Source organism: Dysidea avara, chromosome 10, assembly GCF_963678975.1.
Source record: "Dysidea avara chromosome 10, odDysAvar1.4, whole genome shotgun sequence".
Lineage (NCBI taxonomy): Eukaryota > Metazoa > Porifera > Demospongiae > Dictyoceratida > Dysideidae > Dysidea > Dysidea avara.
In genome coordinates this window covers 865,863-883,020 of record NC_089281.1, presented here as the reverse complement: position 1 = coordinate 883,020, position 17,158 = coordinate 865,863, and the positions used below count along the sequence as shown (strand labels likewise).

Sequence of the window (17,158 nt, the reverse complement as noted above, 5' to 3'; positions counted from 1 at the left end):
TTATAAATTCAACACCTGGTTTCACCCACACAAAAAAATTACACTGTATCTACCAAAATATATTGACACTAATACTACACCATAGTGCAGTTTTACTCATAAATATTCTACCGCCCCTATGAAAATAATTGAGCCATACTACTCATTATAATTTCAGCACCTGGCTTCACCCATATCACCTTCACAAAAATTTACTCCATATACTATAAAAAATATACCATATATTTTGACACAAATACTACACCATAGTGCAGCCATTTGTTTGATATCACAAATTTTAAACAAACAATAATCTTCAATCCTCAGACATTTCAACCTGAACATGCAACTGGAAGGTAAAGTCTCTCAAATATAAAGAGCAGCCTAAACATGATCAACAAAATGAGGCAGCCATGCATCCTATAGCTACAAGCACATGTATATCACTGCCAAACTCCTTGAATTCACTTTCGTTGTATCAGAGATGATTTCAAGAGCCAGGCACTTGGTCACATAACTAATAGAGTTTATGTTACCAGCAAACAACATATATACAATATAATAAACTACATGTTATAATAAATAATAGAAAATAATATAATTATTCCGTTATATGAGGTATTTATTTCACAGTGGAACGGTCTTGTATAATCTGTAAGAAATAACAGCAAGTGACACAATGGGATATATACAACAGCAGCTGTGTATAGTGGAACCTCTTTTAAGGGACCATCTGTATAAAGGACACTGTACAATTAATGTTTCTACAAAGAATAGTTTCTGAGACTTCTATCAGTGTAACTTCACCTCAGAAAAGAAGTACCTCTTTACAACAGTACAATTCTGTTGATCCCAAACTGTCCATTATATAGAGGTTCCACTGTACAATTGTACAATACATAGAGAAAAGGTTGATAGTAATCATGATAAACTCAAGTGGTTAGTTGTGTTAAACAAACTTGATACACTGTCAGAGGTGCCACATAAAAATTGGTGGCAAAATAGATTGTTTCCTCCCAATGCACAAGACACCTGTACCCTGATACTAATTTATTGATTTTGTAATACTTGCCAGTGCTTTAATTACAGAATGTACTTACATGAGCAGGTGACCTCACACGAGGAGGAGAGTGCAGTAGTTGTGACTTCTCATCACCAATATCATCATTAGCCTCTTCCAAGTCGCTACTTTTTCTTTCAATCTTTTTATGCTTATTCTCCTGTGGAGCACAGTACCAAATTGATTGATTTTTTAGCTAGTGACCACCTCCAACTCATTAAATTTCTAACTATCAAATTCATACAGCAATCCACATGTATAATGGAGTCACAAGGCCAAACAATCTTGGCTCATAGACAAGCAGCTTAAAAGGTTCCACTGTACCATACAGAAGAGGTTGGACTATTCGAAATATACCTAGAGTGGTATTTGGATGAGCCTCAATAGTTGCAACACAACACAGTACTGGAGCTCATGAGATATAAGAGATTGTACTTTGGACATTGGTGGGACAAAAGAAACTTGTGGCCCATTTTTGCTGTGATAAAGATTATCCTCTGTCAGAACATGGAGTCAGATTTGTTGGCCAAAATCTCTATCTAAGGTTATTGGAAAGTTTAAAAGAGATGATACATTGTGTAAATAACCATGTTGTCCGCACTTTCTCTTTCATCCCAGAAAAAAAGCTGCTGTACAATTCATTATAGTAGCATACTTAGTTGCTGTTGACGGGTACCTGTACCATACAAATAGCCCATGACAACCCTCCACAGACAGTACAAACAAACAAAATACTCATATAATTCAAAACATATCTTGCACATTTCAAATCGTGTACAATTACAAATACACTACAATACCTGATGATTAGACCACACTACCAGTATTAGTCCCACAATAATCATCACTGCTCCAAGGTATTGCTGTAGTGATGCAGATAGTACCAGTTATCCAGTTATACTGTATTCTATTCAAACATTATAAGTGACTGCTCTTTTGGAGCAAGTATGGGACTTTGTATTACAAGGGAACACTAGTCTTCAGATGTATTGGTGCTTGAGTCCCAGGGCTCCCGGTAATTTTTTGAGTGAACTGTCAAACTGCCAGTACAACACGGATTTTGTCCTGCTAAAACATAAAAATGTACTGGTATCCAGTATTAAGCTTTTAGTACTCGAGATGCTATAGTCATGCCAAAAGTAATGTAACTATGTCATAATTTCTAGTCAGTACAACAGTCTTTAAATGAACTTTATGCATCCCACAAGTCAAAAGTAACATGGTTTTAAATACATTTTGCACATTCATAGCTGACAAGCTGGTGTTCAAACCTCACTGTTTTGGCTTGAGGTAAAGCTTGTGGCTACAAACCATAAACAAACAGCTTAATTAAATATTACTGCCTTTGTAAGGCTGCTCTCCAGCAGTATTGTAGCATTCTGTCTGATTTATCCAGCCACAATGTCCAGACAACAATAAAATTAACCAGTCGATATGCAATATTGACAAATGTTAGACTCAGCACATGTTAGATCAGTATACAAAAGAGTACGTACTACAAAATGGATTTGTGATAAACAAAAACTGCAGTGGAAGTTCAGGTGAAGATGACATAATCATTTCACATTACAAGCACCCTTTGCATAGATCAAAATCATGTTTAGTTGAGGTTATAAAATTGCCTTCACTTTTATGTCAACAGGACTCAAAATAATGCTCGACAATCAGCCAATTTCATATCGACTGGAAATTGGCTGATTGTCGAGCATTATTTTGAGTCCTGTTGACATAAAAGTGAAGGCAATTTTATAACCTCAACTAAACATGATTTTGTTCTATGCAAAGGGTGCTTGTAATGTGAAATGATTATGTCATCTTCACCTGAACTTCCACTGCAGTTTTTGTTTATCACAAATCCATTTTGTAGTACGTACTCTTTTGTATACTGATCTAACATGTGCTGAGTCTAACATTTGGTGTTTAGTTTAATGCCATCGGATAAAGTACGATGGAGATGTGGCTGATCAAACTATTGGGTGTAGAGTAATGGAAAACCTTATTATATTAGGTGGCCTATAGCAGCAGAAATATCCCTCGAATGAAGTGATGCTTAGCATCATGTTACCAGGAAATTCTTGGTGAGTAATGCAATGTTAGCAAATGTATAGTTAATGTGTTGACGTCTATTATATTGGACATTGATTGTCAAGAGTTAAAACTTGATAAGTTTTCAGTACTTCAAGTAGCACATGATCTCTAGGGGTTCAGCTATACATCATCACTACTGTGTAGTGGATCCTAAGATATTTGGAACTCTTGTTTATCTGAAGGCATAAATGACTGTTTAATTAGAGTATTTTGTTACTAGTGCTTGTCCTATTAGAACAGTGTTCTGTACATAATGGACTTACTCATCTGAACACTTTAGTCAAAGAACAATGGTGTGTTCAGATAACTGAGCTAGCTCACAAACACTACATATGACAACAACCATATTGTACCAGTGGCTTCAGATGGTCTCCAGTAATGAAGTATGCAGACACAACAGTCACTGGTACCTGAGAGAACACATCATTGAATACAAAATCAGTATGTGTGTACTGGGGAGGTTGGTGGTACGTCACACATGGGTATTTGCCTGATCAGTAAACACAGTGTGGTTTGTAGGCCCGGGTGGCATTGAGAGATTTAGTATCATGAGAACATCATCACGGTACATTTATGGTCGATAATTTAAAGTACGCAAGAAAACCTAACTATTATTTTAGAACAGTGGACTGTTTCAAGAGTATATTTTTTGTGCTCAAGCTGCAGTGAAGCAGTATCATAGCATAGGACAATCACAAGAAAACTCAGTAATTACTACCACAATAATATGTTGTGATTTTAATTATTTCATGAAAATAGAAATTTCATCACTATATTATAGTGCTGTACCAATTACCACTTTTTAGGGAAAACCGATATATTTTTATCCTGTTTTACCGATAGTTAACCGACACCTGATCGTAGGTCTCTACAAGTTGTACTTGTGCATACTCCACTAAAAGTAGAGCTAAGCCAATGCTGTGAGATTGTACACTTACCTCAGCTCAAAGTTGCTAGTCAGACAAGTGGGCTAGGGCCTGAACCATCACTGTTTATCTTTGTGGTTACCACAAAACATAAACAAATTACCCAAGTACATACCAGGGCCTTTGACACCAGCCCTCCAGTTGCTGAAGTTGAATAGACTAATAATCTGCTGGCCACAGCCCATTACAACTGATTTCTGATTATGGTATCTGATTATGGTATCTGATTATGGTATCTGATTATGGTATCTGATTATGGTATCTGATTATGGTATCAGTACAACTTTACTACATTAACAAGTACACAAAAAATTTGGAATTTTTAACTAGAGTAGAGACCATAGCACATCGATAAAAAGTACTGAAACAAGTTGGAGTAGTCCACAATATTAAATCACAGTAAAACAATAAGAAGTGTTATATCCAGTGTTGGGCAAGTTACTTTTAAAAATAACTAGTTACATATTACATATTACTTGCAACTGAATTATTTAGTTACAGTTACATATTACCCATATAATAAAGTAACTATAATAATATTACATATTATATTACTTTGTGTCCATAGCCTTAAGCTGTCACGTGTGAAACTACCACCTTATCACGTGACACGATTGTGTTGTTGGACAATGTGCAAGTCTTGATATAAGTAAGAAGCTGGTGAATAAGCCTCATTTAGTATGCTTCATTACTTCGTTGTGGCTAGGCGTTACTCAGTGGGTTACTAACGAGATTAGTAACTTCGTTACTTTTAGTAATAATATTATGTAATATTAGATTCGTTACAGTAACTATATTACTTAGGTAACACATTACATTTGCAAGTAAAGTAACTTGAGTTATATTACTTTGTTACCACAAAAGTAGTAATATTATGTAACACGTTACTCCCAACACTGGTTATATCCCTACCGTGCATTTCCGTTATGGTATCTTGAGCACAGTAGGGATATAACACTTCTTATTGTTTTACTGTGATTTAATATCATGGACTATTCCAGCTTGTTTCAGTACTTTTTATTGATGTGCTATGGTCCCTACTCTAGTTGATTTTTTTGTGTACTTGTTTGTTACCTTTTTTGTAAATAATTTTGGCTGGTGAACCCACGCATACCGCATCTGAAATGTCACCCCCATTATCATCTGAAAAGTGAAGTATCCATTATGCTTCATTGTCAGCTATGTTCAACCCTGTCACATAGCATTTCGAATCAAGAACTGTTCGAAAAGCACCTCTGCAATCCACGCATACCAAAAGAAATGGTGACACGCACACCAGTTATATCAATTATCGTCTGAAAAGTGAAGTATCCATTACGCTTCGTTGCTATGTTCAACCCATTACACAGCAGTACGAATCAAGGACTGTTCAAAAAGCACCTCTGCTATCAAAATAGTCACTATGAAATAACATAGATCCTTTACAAAATATGGACAATTTCCATTATGGAGGGAAGCCATCATGTGCTACCACCAAATCAACACTTTTTGCTGTCAGCAAAGATAAATGGGACACAAAGGAGGACACTGGTAAGTCCATAAAGAATGTATTGTACATACTGCGGTGTGCCAAAATGCACCTCTCGGGCCGAAGCAACGTTGAACAGTGAAAAAACAAGCCCGTAGCCTTAGCCATTATCGAGTTACGCTTGTCTGAAGACATCAGTTAGTCAGTCAGTCAGAAAATTCCATTAAATAAATTTTTGTAAAAAAATTCCGTAGCAACTTGTTGAAAGCGTTTCAGGTTGATCTGAAAGTTTGTTTGGGCTTAGTTTTACCTAACCAATACTGCCTCAACGTCATCAGGGAAAATTAAGGGTGATGTTATTTTGTGGCCACACCTACTCCTTGGTCCCTACTATCATACTGTATGATTATTCTGCTGTGACAAGCTGGTATTAATTGTGTAGCTGAGTTGAGTAACACGGCTACTGAGACATTTCAAAGGAGCTCAATACAGATGCAGTTGTTTAAGACAAACCACCAACCTTTGTTAAGCAGTAAATATGACTCACTTGAAATGGCCAGAAGGCTGTTACTATGGTTGCTGGGAAGTGTTGGTTAGCCCATGTGATCAGCAAATAACACAGAGCAGATGTCACCAATATAGCAAACACAAGAGCATAAGCTGCCTAGCAACACACATGATGACAACATGTCCACCTTAGCAACACCATACCAGACATATATAATATTATTTAGTTAACTTATAGTACACCTGTTAACGTAAACACCCTACATCTGAATAGTCACTATTTCTCTTGTTTCTCCCTAGAATCCTCAACCAGACCAAACATAATAATATGATTTTCAAGATAATCTAAAGAACTGACGCATCATTGTGCTTTTGTTTCATCACACAAATAGAATGGGACACTATACTTTTCAATTACAAATTCAAATATTGAAGATCATACAAACAGCTCACCTCTACAGGCAACTTGAACTCTTCAGGTTGTTTGCAGTAATAGATGGAGGCTAGTCCCATTGAGATACTGCCAAACAAGTAACACCACATTGTGACTGATACTGGCAGCTTGGCCCAGGGAGCTGTAATGATGATAGCAGTGAAAGTACATCCTACACACACCAACAATGAAACTAGATTGAGTCATAGGTCAACCAGGTCTGGATCATCTGGCTGCTTTACAGATTATCTGGGTCTGATCCGGATTGGATCACATGCGAAATAAAGTGACGATGTAGAAGATTCCAGTTTCTTTGTGAACCATCTCCACATATCAGGATTGGTGTCTGTAAACATACATAAAGCCACACCATGCAGCCACGCCCATTTATTAGTAGTAGGTATGCACAAATTCATGTCTGTTGCTGTCTGTAGATCCACACACACTGATTGATTGTTATTATACGAGGCTTGCAGTAGACCAGTTTCTTTCATGAGCCACACCCACGTTAATATCAGAATATTGTTTGTAAACATACGTGGAGCCACTCTATCAGAACGGTGAGTTGAAGACACACCCACTTACACTTGCACTTACAGGAAACATATTTTGCTGTCTGTTTTCATATAATTAGTCGAGCCCCCAAAACTTTTAATTAACCGGGTCAAATGACCCATTGACTTGAATAGCAATCTGGAACAGCAGTACTGATCCAGTTTCAACGTACACACACTACACACACACACACACACACACACACACACACACACACACACACACACACACACACACACACACACACACACACACGCACGCACACACACACACACACACACTCACACTACACAGCACACACACTACACACACACACTTACAGTTTTTCATGAATACAAATTTCTTTTGTAGCAGAACATACAAAGCCTATCAAAGATAACACGATCACTCGGCAAACACACACGATTTACTTACCATACAAAAAGTGTTACCAAGGTGGAACACATATCCTAATAAGGTATACCACGATGACTGGTCCTTTTTAGCATCTTTATTGATGGCACCACCTGTAGTTATCATTTCTATTGCTCCTCCTAAAAACCACACCCACAACTCCATTATTATGCACATACACAGAGACACACTAACACACACGCACACACACACACACACACTACACTACACACTACACTAGTGGTGTGCGATATAGGATATTTTCCTATCACGATTATTGCACACAATACGATATATATGACGATATACAACTCATCACTCAGCTAGTGTATTTACACTGATAACAATTGTAGCAGTGATGTACTAAAAGTACAATACAACATGGTACATGACTAGCATACAACATTACAAGCTCTTTTATCAAAAAAGTACAGTGTACAATGACATCTTGGGTACATTTTCTCTAATTATAGCTAAAATCTATACCTAGGCTTATATCACAATATAAAGATTCTATACCACATCGCGATATAAAAATTTTATCACGATATATCAATATATATTACATATCGCACATACACACACAACACACACACTCACTACACACACACTACACTACACACACTACACACACACTACACTACACTACACAAACTACACTACACGCACTATACACACACTACACTACACTACACACACACACACACACACTATACACACACTACACTACACTACATACACTGTCACACAGACACAAAGCTATAGCAAGGCCCAAAAAAGTGGTAAGGTAACTAAGGTTACTCGTAATGTGCCAAACTAGGAGTACTGTGGGAACTTCTCGAAAATTTAGCCCTCTAAGATTGAATTTGGAAGCAACTCTGACTGGAATTATCAATGTAAATTGTAAGGTTGGTAACTGAAACCTGTAGCTGACTGCTCTATTAGAGTTATTGTATTGACTGTTCTATTAGACTGCTTCAATTTATAACAAAATTCCAAGTGGCTGCATAGATACTAGAATAGATAACGGATTGGAAATGCAATACATTTTACGGTTACGGGCTCAATACAGTCACGTGATTTATGGAAATGTTACCAGGCGTACAAGCTGCAGTTGTTCTTAACACTGAGACGTTTTATAAAGCATTAAATTATTGCTAAAGGATTCAGCTATTTATTGGTTTGTGACTGAAGGTTAGTTGTTTCGTTCAACCAAAGGTGTGAAGGAAAGAACACAAAGTTTGTGTTTAAAAACTAGTGTGGGGGTTTTAGTGTATAGGGCGTACTACATACAAAGTTCTAGAAGTCCTGAACAGTTTCGCTACATCGTAATGAGTGCACACAATTATTTTTAGCTCGGTACGGCAGTTATTTTCCATAAGTGAAGTGAAAGAATGGCTACATGACAGTACCCTTTGGGGGGTTTTCCTGGCTTTGTGAAAATGAGTCTAGCGATACATGCTACACTAATGAAAACTTCATACCTTCAACCATGCAAATGAAATATCAATGAAGTGAACAAGATATCTGTTTTATGGGAAAATTCTGGGCGAACTCGACAAAAATGCATTGTGGCCATTGAAAATACAGCTGTACCCACCGTATCGAGCCCATAACCGTAAAATGTATTGTGTTTCAATTCATTATGTATTCTAGTATCTATGGTGACTGAAAAGTAGGCCGGCCAAAACTGGACTAGCCATACCACTTGCTACCACCCTGTGACACACACATGCATGCACGCACTCACTCACTCACTCACACACACACACACACTTACCAGCTGCTACTAATATTCCTAAAAGTTTACACCATGTGGATAACTAGAGGGAACAATGCAGTAGTCATGGTAACATCACCATGGTAACATAACATCACCATGGTAACATAACATCACCTTATTCACTGGAGGGATCTTCTCAGTACAAGTTAATACAGCAAGTATAGTACCCCATATTGGTATGAGTTGCTGTGTGACAGTAATACCATCCAATAAATAGGGAGTTAACGTATGTGCATGATGCATACATATATATACAGTGACATGTCATTATCACTAAATATGCACTACACACACACACACATACACTACACTCATGCGTTACAAATGGTGTATACATCACACACATGCAAACCAGGGTTGAAACTAAGTCAGCATCACTGTAACTCCCTAACCCAAATACGTACATGAGCATAGACATGTGCAGAGAGTATTTGAGCATGATATCAACAGCAGTAACCATGCATTATAGCAGCACAAACAAAAGGTAAACATGTAGCTAAACCAACAAAACTTTCCAGTACTAAACTTTCAAGCTCGGGGAAACAATCAATCGTTTATAAGTGGGTGTGGCTCCATGTAAGTATGCAGACAGCGACTTAAAGCCAGGCACTTCTTACTGTTTGACAAGATTGCACCAAAACTGATCCCGCACTCCAACTTGACTACCTCCAGACCAGTACTTATTACATAAGCCATCCCCAACCTCAAGGCACTTATGGACAAATAGCTGGAGGACTACACTATGGTTCACTGAACTTCAGCACATTGTCAAGTGTGAATTAATTCACCGTCACACATTATCTGTTCTTTAGAGATGTGGAGAAAGAAGTGCCACTAGGGCAGTTACAAATGATTCAATGGAGCTTAACATTCTATAAGAAGATGAGAATAACTTGACCATAATCCAAATGACAGACTGGGTTTCAACCCTGGTGTATGCAGCTGCAAATATGTACAATAAACCCAACAACTCGTAACACACAAGGAAGGTATTCTTTCAAGAGGAAGTAGCCAGGGACACCTCCCCCCACCTACCTGTTGACATAATACAGTCCAAAGGCTCTAATTTTGGATGATCCTCAAAATTAGCTCAATATCATAATGGCCCAATATCACAATGGTGTAAGGATCCTCTTAAAAGTTTAAGCTAGTACCAAACTTCACTTCACCTCAAACCTATAATAAGCACGGTGCTTAAACTCAGTCACCAAGGGTTGTCCAATACATCTGGTGCTAACAGGTTGGTGAAGCAGCAGGGATGGGGTCACATACACTCACCTGAAACACTGAGGCAATGTTAGGTCCAACATGGTACACCCCCAAGATGTAGAGCAGCTAAAAATTGAGGTAGTAAAGTCAGTTCTAGACTGGAGGAGGTGGTCACATGACATAATCACTACAGGTCATGACACACTCTGGTGTTGAGGAACATTTGCTCTAGTAGCACTGCATTGTGTTGGGTGTCCTGGGAAGCATATGGTATGGATATACCATTCATGCAGTAAATTACTTGGTATCAATCTGATATGTTAATGTTGAAGAAGTTTCGTTGAGACCATGAGATGAATGATGACATGTGATGAACCTCCTCTAGCTCTACACAACTCACTCACCTGGTTACAGAACATCCCCAGTACTCCTAACATTATGAACACCTGTAATGAGGGTACAGGAGTTACCATACATGTACAGAGAACCAGAAAACTTTATGTGATGCAAACTATACTACAGACTGGATGAAAGGTTCCATTAGTGACAGCTATTGGGTGATGAATAAAAAATTTATTTGTGAGCTGTCTCACAAGATTCACAAACGTCTGCTTACGTAATACCCAGGTAATACTCATGATCAAACATTTCAGGATCACCAGTACGTACAGTATAGGACTGAATATTAGGAGAGCACTTTTATAATTTATTGTGTACATGCAGTTGATCAGTTATCAAAATATCACAACTTGACAAAGTGTTCAGATAAATGAAGCTGAAGATTATAAAACACACCTTGTTGACAAAATACTCTAATGGACAGTCATTTCACATATAATCGAGGTGTTCCATACTATGAACATTCAGTACATTACAGCACAGTGCAAGATCTAAATTTTACAACACTGCTAACATTTCTGTAACTGTAAAATCTGCTCTATTATTATCTAGAAAATCAATTAAGACAAAATACTTTCTCTTTAAAATGCAATTTTAGAAAACTAGCATTACTTTTCTCATAAAGTTTTGCTATGTGTGTTTTCAACTCAGTGCAGTCTCTACATGACTTTTAGTGCTGCTTTTAGCATAAAATGTTTTGCTCATGTAAAGCAAAGCCCATGGCAGCTGTGCACACCCAGTAAACCAGCACAGGGATGTCTGTGCACCCCTCTGTAAAGTCTTGTGCAGGCAAATCCTCCTGAGTAACCACTGGAGGATGTTCAGATCTCATGGAGAGAGGCCGTGGAACCTGAAGTTTCACAATGACCCCAACACCACTAGGCAAGATAAGGACAGTTGTACCCCAGTAAACACCAGGTACCTGTTAATGTTGTGCCCCAGTTAACACCAGGTACCCGTTAATGTTACAGCTGGGTGAGCTGCTTCCCTAATTACACCAGGCCACCAGGTCCCCAATATACAGCTGGGTAGACTGGAGCAATTTCTTGCTCAATGAACCAACAACACCAAATTGGCATAACCGGGCATTGAATCTGGAACCTTTCAATTACCAGGCTGATGCTCTAACCGCTTGGCTATGCTACTTCACTTTTCTCATGTAGCTCGGTATGGACAGACAAAATAGACAAACATGTTTGAGCACCAGGTTTACACTGTATGAAACGCCATATGTAAGTTGTAACTGTTATGTTTTCAAAACATTTTAAAATGTTGACAACTTCTAACTGTGTGGATTACAAGATGGTTGCCAGCTAAGTCAACTTCAAACTATGACTTTGGCTTTGAAACTGTTGATACAAAAGAACTAATAGAGCCCCTCTGCATACAGTGATCACATGATATAAAATCCATGTGACTTGTTAGGCCACATGCATGAAGGACTAGCAGTGGTATGTATTTTGCTCTCAAATATTATTGTCTGGCAACAATTGGCATGGTAATACTCTGAATGGACTGCTATACTGTGAATTCTGGTCAACTGTGAACCAAGACCTCATGGGGGGGAGGCCAGGTTGTACCTTACTAACTGTTCACTTACTGGTAGCTCCTTTAGAGAGGGAACCTTCAACTGTCTCTCTGCCACTATTGCACATATTACCAGAACAGGGAACACCAGTGTGTCACTGTGTGGGGGGGTAGGGGGTAATGTTACTGCAATAGGTACGTAAACACACTTACCGATAGAAACTAAATATCAAAGGGTTTGACTCTCGTGAGTGAGATAATCCAGTATTGAACTTCTTCACAACAACAGGATAGAGACCAAACCCAGTCTGTGGTGAGATATATACATACCAACACAAGATTAGAGCTGGAATGAATATTAACAGTTTGAACCTTATGTCCTACTTGTTTACTTACTGTTTTTGTAACATTATGACTGGTGAACCCATACATACTACATCAAATGAAAGAATGGTGCCAGAAATAAAGTATTCTCTTCATCTGAACATGCTGTCCAACTATCAATTACGTGAAGTTGCCATTACAGGTAAGTTCAGCCTGTTACACAGAATTACAAACGAAGAGCAGAATGAGTAGGCAGTTACTACAGAAAATACAGACAGTTTCTATTACAAACGTAGGGAAGCCACAGTGAAAGATAAATGGGAGGAAGAGGGTAAGTCCACAATGTGTGCACTGTACATACTGCGGTATGCTAAAAGGCACATGTCGGGCTAAGCGACGTCTAACAGTGAAAAAATTAAGACCATAGCCTTAGCCGTTATTGAGTTACACTTGGCATCAGTCAGTCAGCCAGTCAGTCAGTAAGCAGAAAATTCCACTATATAACAATATACAAAATTTTTTTTGGAATTTTCAACTAAAGAGCACTTCTTATTGCTTTACTGTGATTTAATATCATGCACTACTCCAGCTTGTTTCAGTACTTTTTATCAATTTGCTATGGTCTCTACTCTAGTTGAAATTTCAAATTTTTTTGCGCACTTGTTTGTTAACTTTCTTTGTAAATAATTATTATGATAGGTGAACCCATGCATACTGCATCTGAAAATGGCACAGCGCACCCCAATTATCGTCTGAAAAGTGAAGTATCCATTACGCTTCGCTGTCAGCTATGTTCAACCCGTTACACAGCAGTATGAATCAAGAACTGTTCGAAAAGCACCTCTGCAATCAAAGTAGCCACTATGAAAAATATGGACAATTTCTGTTACGAAGGGAAGCCACCATGTGCTACCGCCAAATTGACACTTTTTGCTGACAGCAAAGATGAATGGGACACAAAGGAGGACACTGGTAAGTCCATGAAGAATGCATTGTACGTATTGCAGTATGCCAAAAGGCACCTCTCAAGCTGAAGCAACATCGAACAGTGAAAAAATCAAGCCTGTAGCCTTAGCTGTTATTGAGTTACACTTGTTTGAAGGCATCGGTCAGTCAGTCAGTCAGTCACTAGAAAATTCCGTACCAACTTGTTGAAAGCGTTTCGGGTCGATCTGAAAGCTTGTTTGGGCTTAGTTTTACCTAACCAATACTGCTTCATTGTCGTCAGGGAAAATTGAAGCTGGTTTTTGCGTGATGTTATTTCGTGGGCCACACCTAGTCCCTACTATACAGCACTATCGTACGGTATGATTTAAAGTTTTGTAGCAACCCATTGGAAGCCTTTAGGGTTGTACCGAAGGCACTTTCAGGCTTGGTTATACCTAACCAATACTACCAAGGCACCATAAAGTATTGTGAGGTTGGCTTCAGGTCAACTTTTTTAATTGTGAGAAAGTCCAAACTCCCACAATCCTAACATACAGTACGGTAGTGACATGCCAACCTCATAGCTAGTCTACTTCACCAGAATACTCCAGGGATATATATGGCACACTGAAGCAGAGAAAACCATTTCATGACAATATGGTAATAGCCTATTAATATATGAGGAGGTACTAGAAACACAAAAGTGTAGTTAATCTACAGGGGGGTGTACTTTCCTACAGGGGGGTGTACTTTCAAAATTTTATATGCACATTATCCTTACATGATGGGGTGTTCTATTTTGAAATCAGAAAGTCAACGTACTAGCTACGAGGCCATGCTTCTAATACAACATTACCCATTCGTAGGTGACTTTATAGTCACGAATTGGCTGTTTCTGTACCAAGTCTGGTAGAAGAAGAAAACAAGATATAGGTCTATTGGGGCTTTCACCACACATTTTACATTTATAATTTCTTTTGTGAATATGCTCTACACAATGTAACTGTAACTACTACAATACTTAGTACACTCATGGGTGTTCGTTCTACCATAACATGTACAAACGTAGCCAGACCACTATTTTTCTTTTGTGTGTGGGCAGGAAAAAGTGCTGAAACTAGTGAAAGTCTGAACAGAATTTCTATTGTCCCACCCACACACACAAAAGAAAAATAGTGGTCTGGTTATGTTATACATGAGACTAATTTAATGCTGATCAACACACAAGGGGTATTACTACACACAATACATACCAGTCACGTGATACACTTACTTGTACTGTGATGAGGGCTAGAATGACTGTCCAACTAGGCGGTACGGGGTTGTTCCAACACGTGTGGACACGTGACACACATCTTGTAAAACTCATGCACACTACACACAGCAGATGAAATCCACCTCGTTATGACTCTTTAACTGACCGTGTAGAACCAGCTTGGAACCTTTTAACATTAGACCTACCAGAATACGTCCGTATCTTTCCGAGTAGTCTCGCATAAGACTGTATCGCGCTAGGGATTTTCTGTTTGCACAAGCGCGGAACGCTTAAAATAATTATTTGTTCTTACCTTACCGTACGCAAGGAAATTTTGACGTCAAAAAATTGACGAATTTGACGAATCAGTACGAATCGTCAATATTTAATTCGTCAAACTTTAACTGATTAAGCGCCTCTGTACTTTGTGCTGTGCAAAAGCACGTAAAACCAGTCTTTAGTAAACACATTTTGAAGGCGCTTAGGCAAGCCCAAACATTTCGTCATAGACATCCCATAGGGGTGTCTATGATCTATGGTCATAGATTATATATACTAGTATATATAATCTATGATTTCGTCAACTTTTAATTCGTCAAATCTGCACAATTGTGAATTAGTCAAATTTTTTTGACGTCAAAATTTCCTTGCGTACGATATGCATAGTGCCAGGGTTTATGGTTTTATCGGTTATGTGGTCTCCAGAGCCACACCTTTTGGGTTTTTTTGGAGCAATAAAGTCTTCCTTCCAAAAATAATAAGGTAAATGCGGGTATTTCCGGACAGCGCACAATTCCGGACACTTCGTGTATAGCACCCAAGAATGAATCAACTAGAACACACTTTTCGATTTTTATAATCCCTATAAGAATAGCTATTCACAGCAGAACTTTCAAGGCAATCCGTTGTTTCGTTCCTCGGCTAGCTTGATAAAGGTACCAAAGTGTCCGGAATTGTACGCTGTCCGGAAATATCCGCATTTACCTTAAAATAAAAATCAGCCAGACGGTATACTTTGAAGGTACCGAGTGCACTCAGTCTCCGAGCCAGTCTCTGATGGCAGCAGGTACGTACTATGGTACTACTCAGTGTGGTTTTAAAAGGCATTGCTTCGTTTTGTGTAGAAAATGTTGGTAATAGCCGCCCTGCTTTAAGCGAGTTGTACAAACATGTGGTACCTTACGCTGCTACTAAATGGGAAAACCTGGGAGTGGAACTACTGGATAGTGACGTCGACTGTCAAGCATTGTTGAGTGTGATTAAAGCAAATCATCCACAGGATGTCGAGGAACGTTGTAAACACGTACTCAAAAAGTGGCTGGATACAAAGGCGGAAGATGCAAGTTGGAATCAATTGATCCAGGCTCTTGTGAATGTTCAACTGAATAGTGTTGTTAGCAAAATAAAGGAATTTTTGGCAAAAAAAGGTAAGTTAGATATGTAAGATAAGTGCCATACAGATTGTGCTGTCCACATGCACAGTACAGTCTTGTAAGAGCTGTCACTCTTGTGCGATCTGCTACTGCATGTGGTCAAATCAATTTTGACCATTCTTAATTTGCCTGATTTCAAAATTATTTTTATACTTGTGCAGTGTTGGATACAGGGGGGTGCAATGGTTTCAGTTGAAACCCCCTCTGAGAATAGCACACGCCCCAAATTTATTAACGACTCGTCGTGTGCGTGATAAAATCACCACGAGTTATACGTAGTGTGTTATAGTAGGACTTTCTACTGGCGAAACTTTCACTTTTTCCTTTGAAATGGCGTTGAAGAGCAGGTTGTGAGCTTTTTTTTTTTTTTTTTTTTTTTAGTCTTTGACTTACAGCTAGGCTGAATTTCAGTGGAATCTGAAACCCCCTCTGAAAATTTCTAGATCCGCCACTGTTGTGTATGCCACTGCTTTCTCAGACGGTTTTGACTATATGTACATCTAAACTGGTCACCTTCAGGCCAAGATTTCAATCTTGGCTTTAAAAAGGCAGGTGACTGCTTTATAGTGCGTTTACACTAGTAGCTCCAGCTCGGTACGGTACAGCACGGTATGGAACGCTATGTTTTAAGTGCGCATTTACATTGGCAAGGAAATAACCGTGCTGGGGAAGTTTATACATAAGCACATGATGGCTAAAGTATCGTCCCTCGCCATTTTCAAGCTCGTTTCAAGCTGTTGCTGTCGTACTAGTTACCAGCAATCCGTTTGAGGGACAATATCAGCGATACCGCTCGGTGTACAGCTCATTTCAAGTCGAATGTGGTAACTGGACTTTGTTTCACGTTTGGCCTTGGTAGAAGCCATCGTATTTATGTACAGCAGCCAAGGAT

The 17,158-nt window shown here is 38.6% G+C and overlaps 3 protein-coding genes across 5 annotated transcripts in view; 2 read left to right on the top strand and 1 right to left on the bottom strand.

Annotated features, from left to right (window-relative positions):
- The window catches only part of LOC136268818 (uncharacterized), a 178,383-nt gene that overhangs the window by 117,381 nt on the left and 43,844 nt on the right, over window positions 1-17,158 (top strand). The window lies entirely within an intron of this gene.
- On the bottom strand, window positions 489-15,163 carry LOC136267910 (uncharacterized). Of its 3 annotated transcripts, XM_066063092.1 has the most exons (16): window positions 15,000-15,158; window positions 14,852-14,952; window positions 12,541-12,635; window positions 12,401-12,485; window positions 10,806-10,847; window positions 10,471-10,527; window positions 9,307-9,378; window positions 9,190-9,232; window positions 7,431-7,549; window positions 7,337-7,382; window positions 6,482-6,603; window positions 6,069-6,185; window positions 3,481-3,537; window positions 1,840-1,902; window positions 1,080-1,199; window positions 489-631 (listed from the first exon to the last, which is right to left on the bottom strand). In XM_066063092.1, exons 1-16 carry the CDS (start codon window positions 15,073-15,075, stop codon window positions 602-604), a joined length of 1,245 nt encoding a protein of 414 aa, XP_065919164.1. In that variant the 5' UTR covers window positions 15,076-15,158; the 3' UTR covers window positions 489-601. The 3 variants fall into 3 exon arrangements, with proteins under 3 accessions (XP_065919164.1, XP_065919165.1, XP_065919166.1); XM_066063093.1 differs by lacking the exon at window positions 6,069-6,185 and having other exon boundaries at window positions 15,000-15,162; XM_066063094.1 differs by lacking the exons at window positions 3,481-3,537; window positions 6,069-6,185 and having other exon boundaries at window positions 15,000-15,163.
- The window catches only part of LOC136268817 (uncharacterized), a 50,970-nt gene continuing 49,359 nt past the window's right edge, over window positions 15,548-17,158 (top strand). The window contains exons 1-3 of the mRNA XM_066064281.1: window positions 15,548-15,594; window positions 15,824-15,899; window positions 15,958-16,260. Of these exons, the coding sequence (XP_065920353.1) occupies window positions 15,890-15,899; window positions 15,958-16,260 (313 nt within the window). The 5' untranslated portion in view covers window positions 15,548-15,594; window positions 15,824-15,889. The remainder of the gene's footprint in view (window positions 15,595-15,823; window positions 15,900-15,957; window positions 16,261-17,158) is intronic.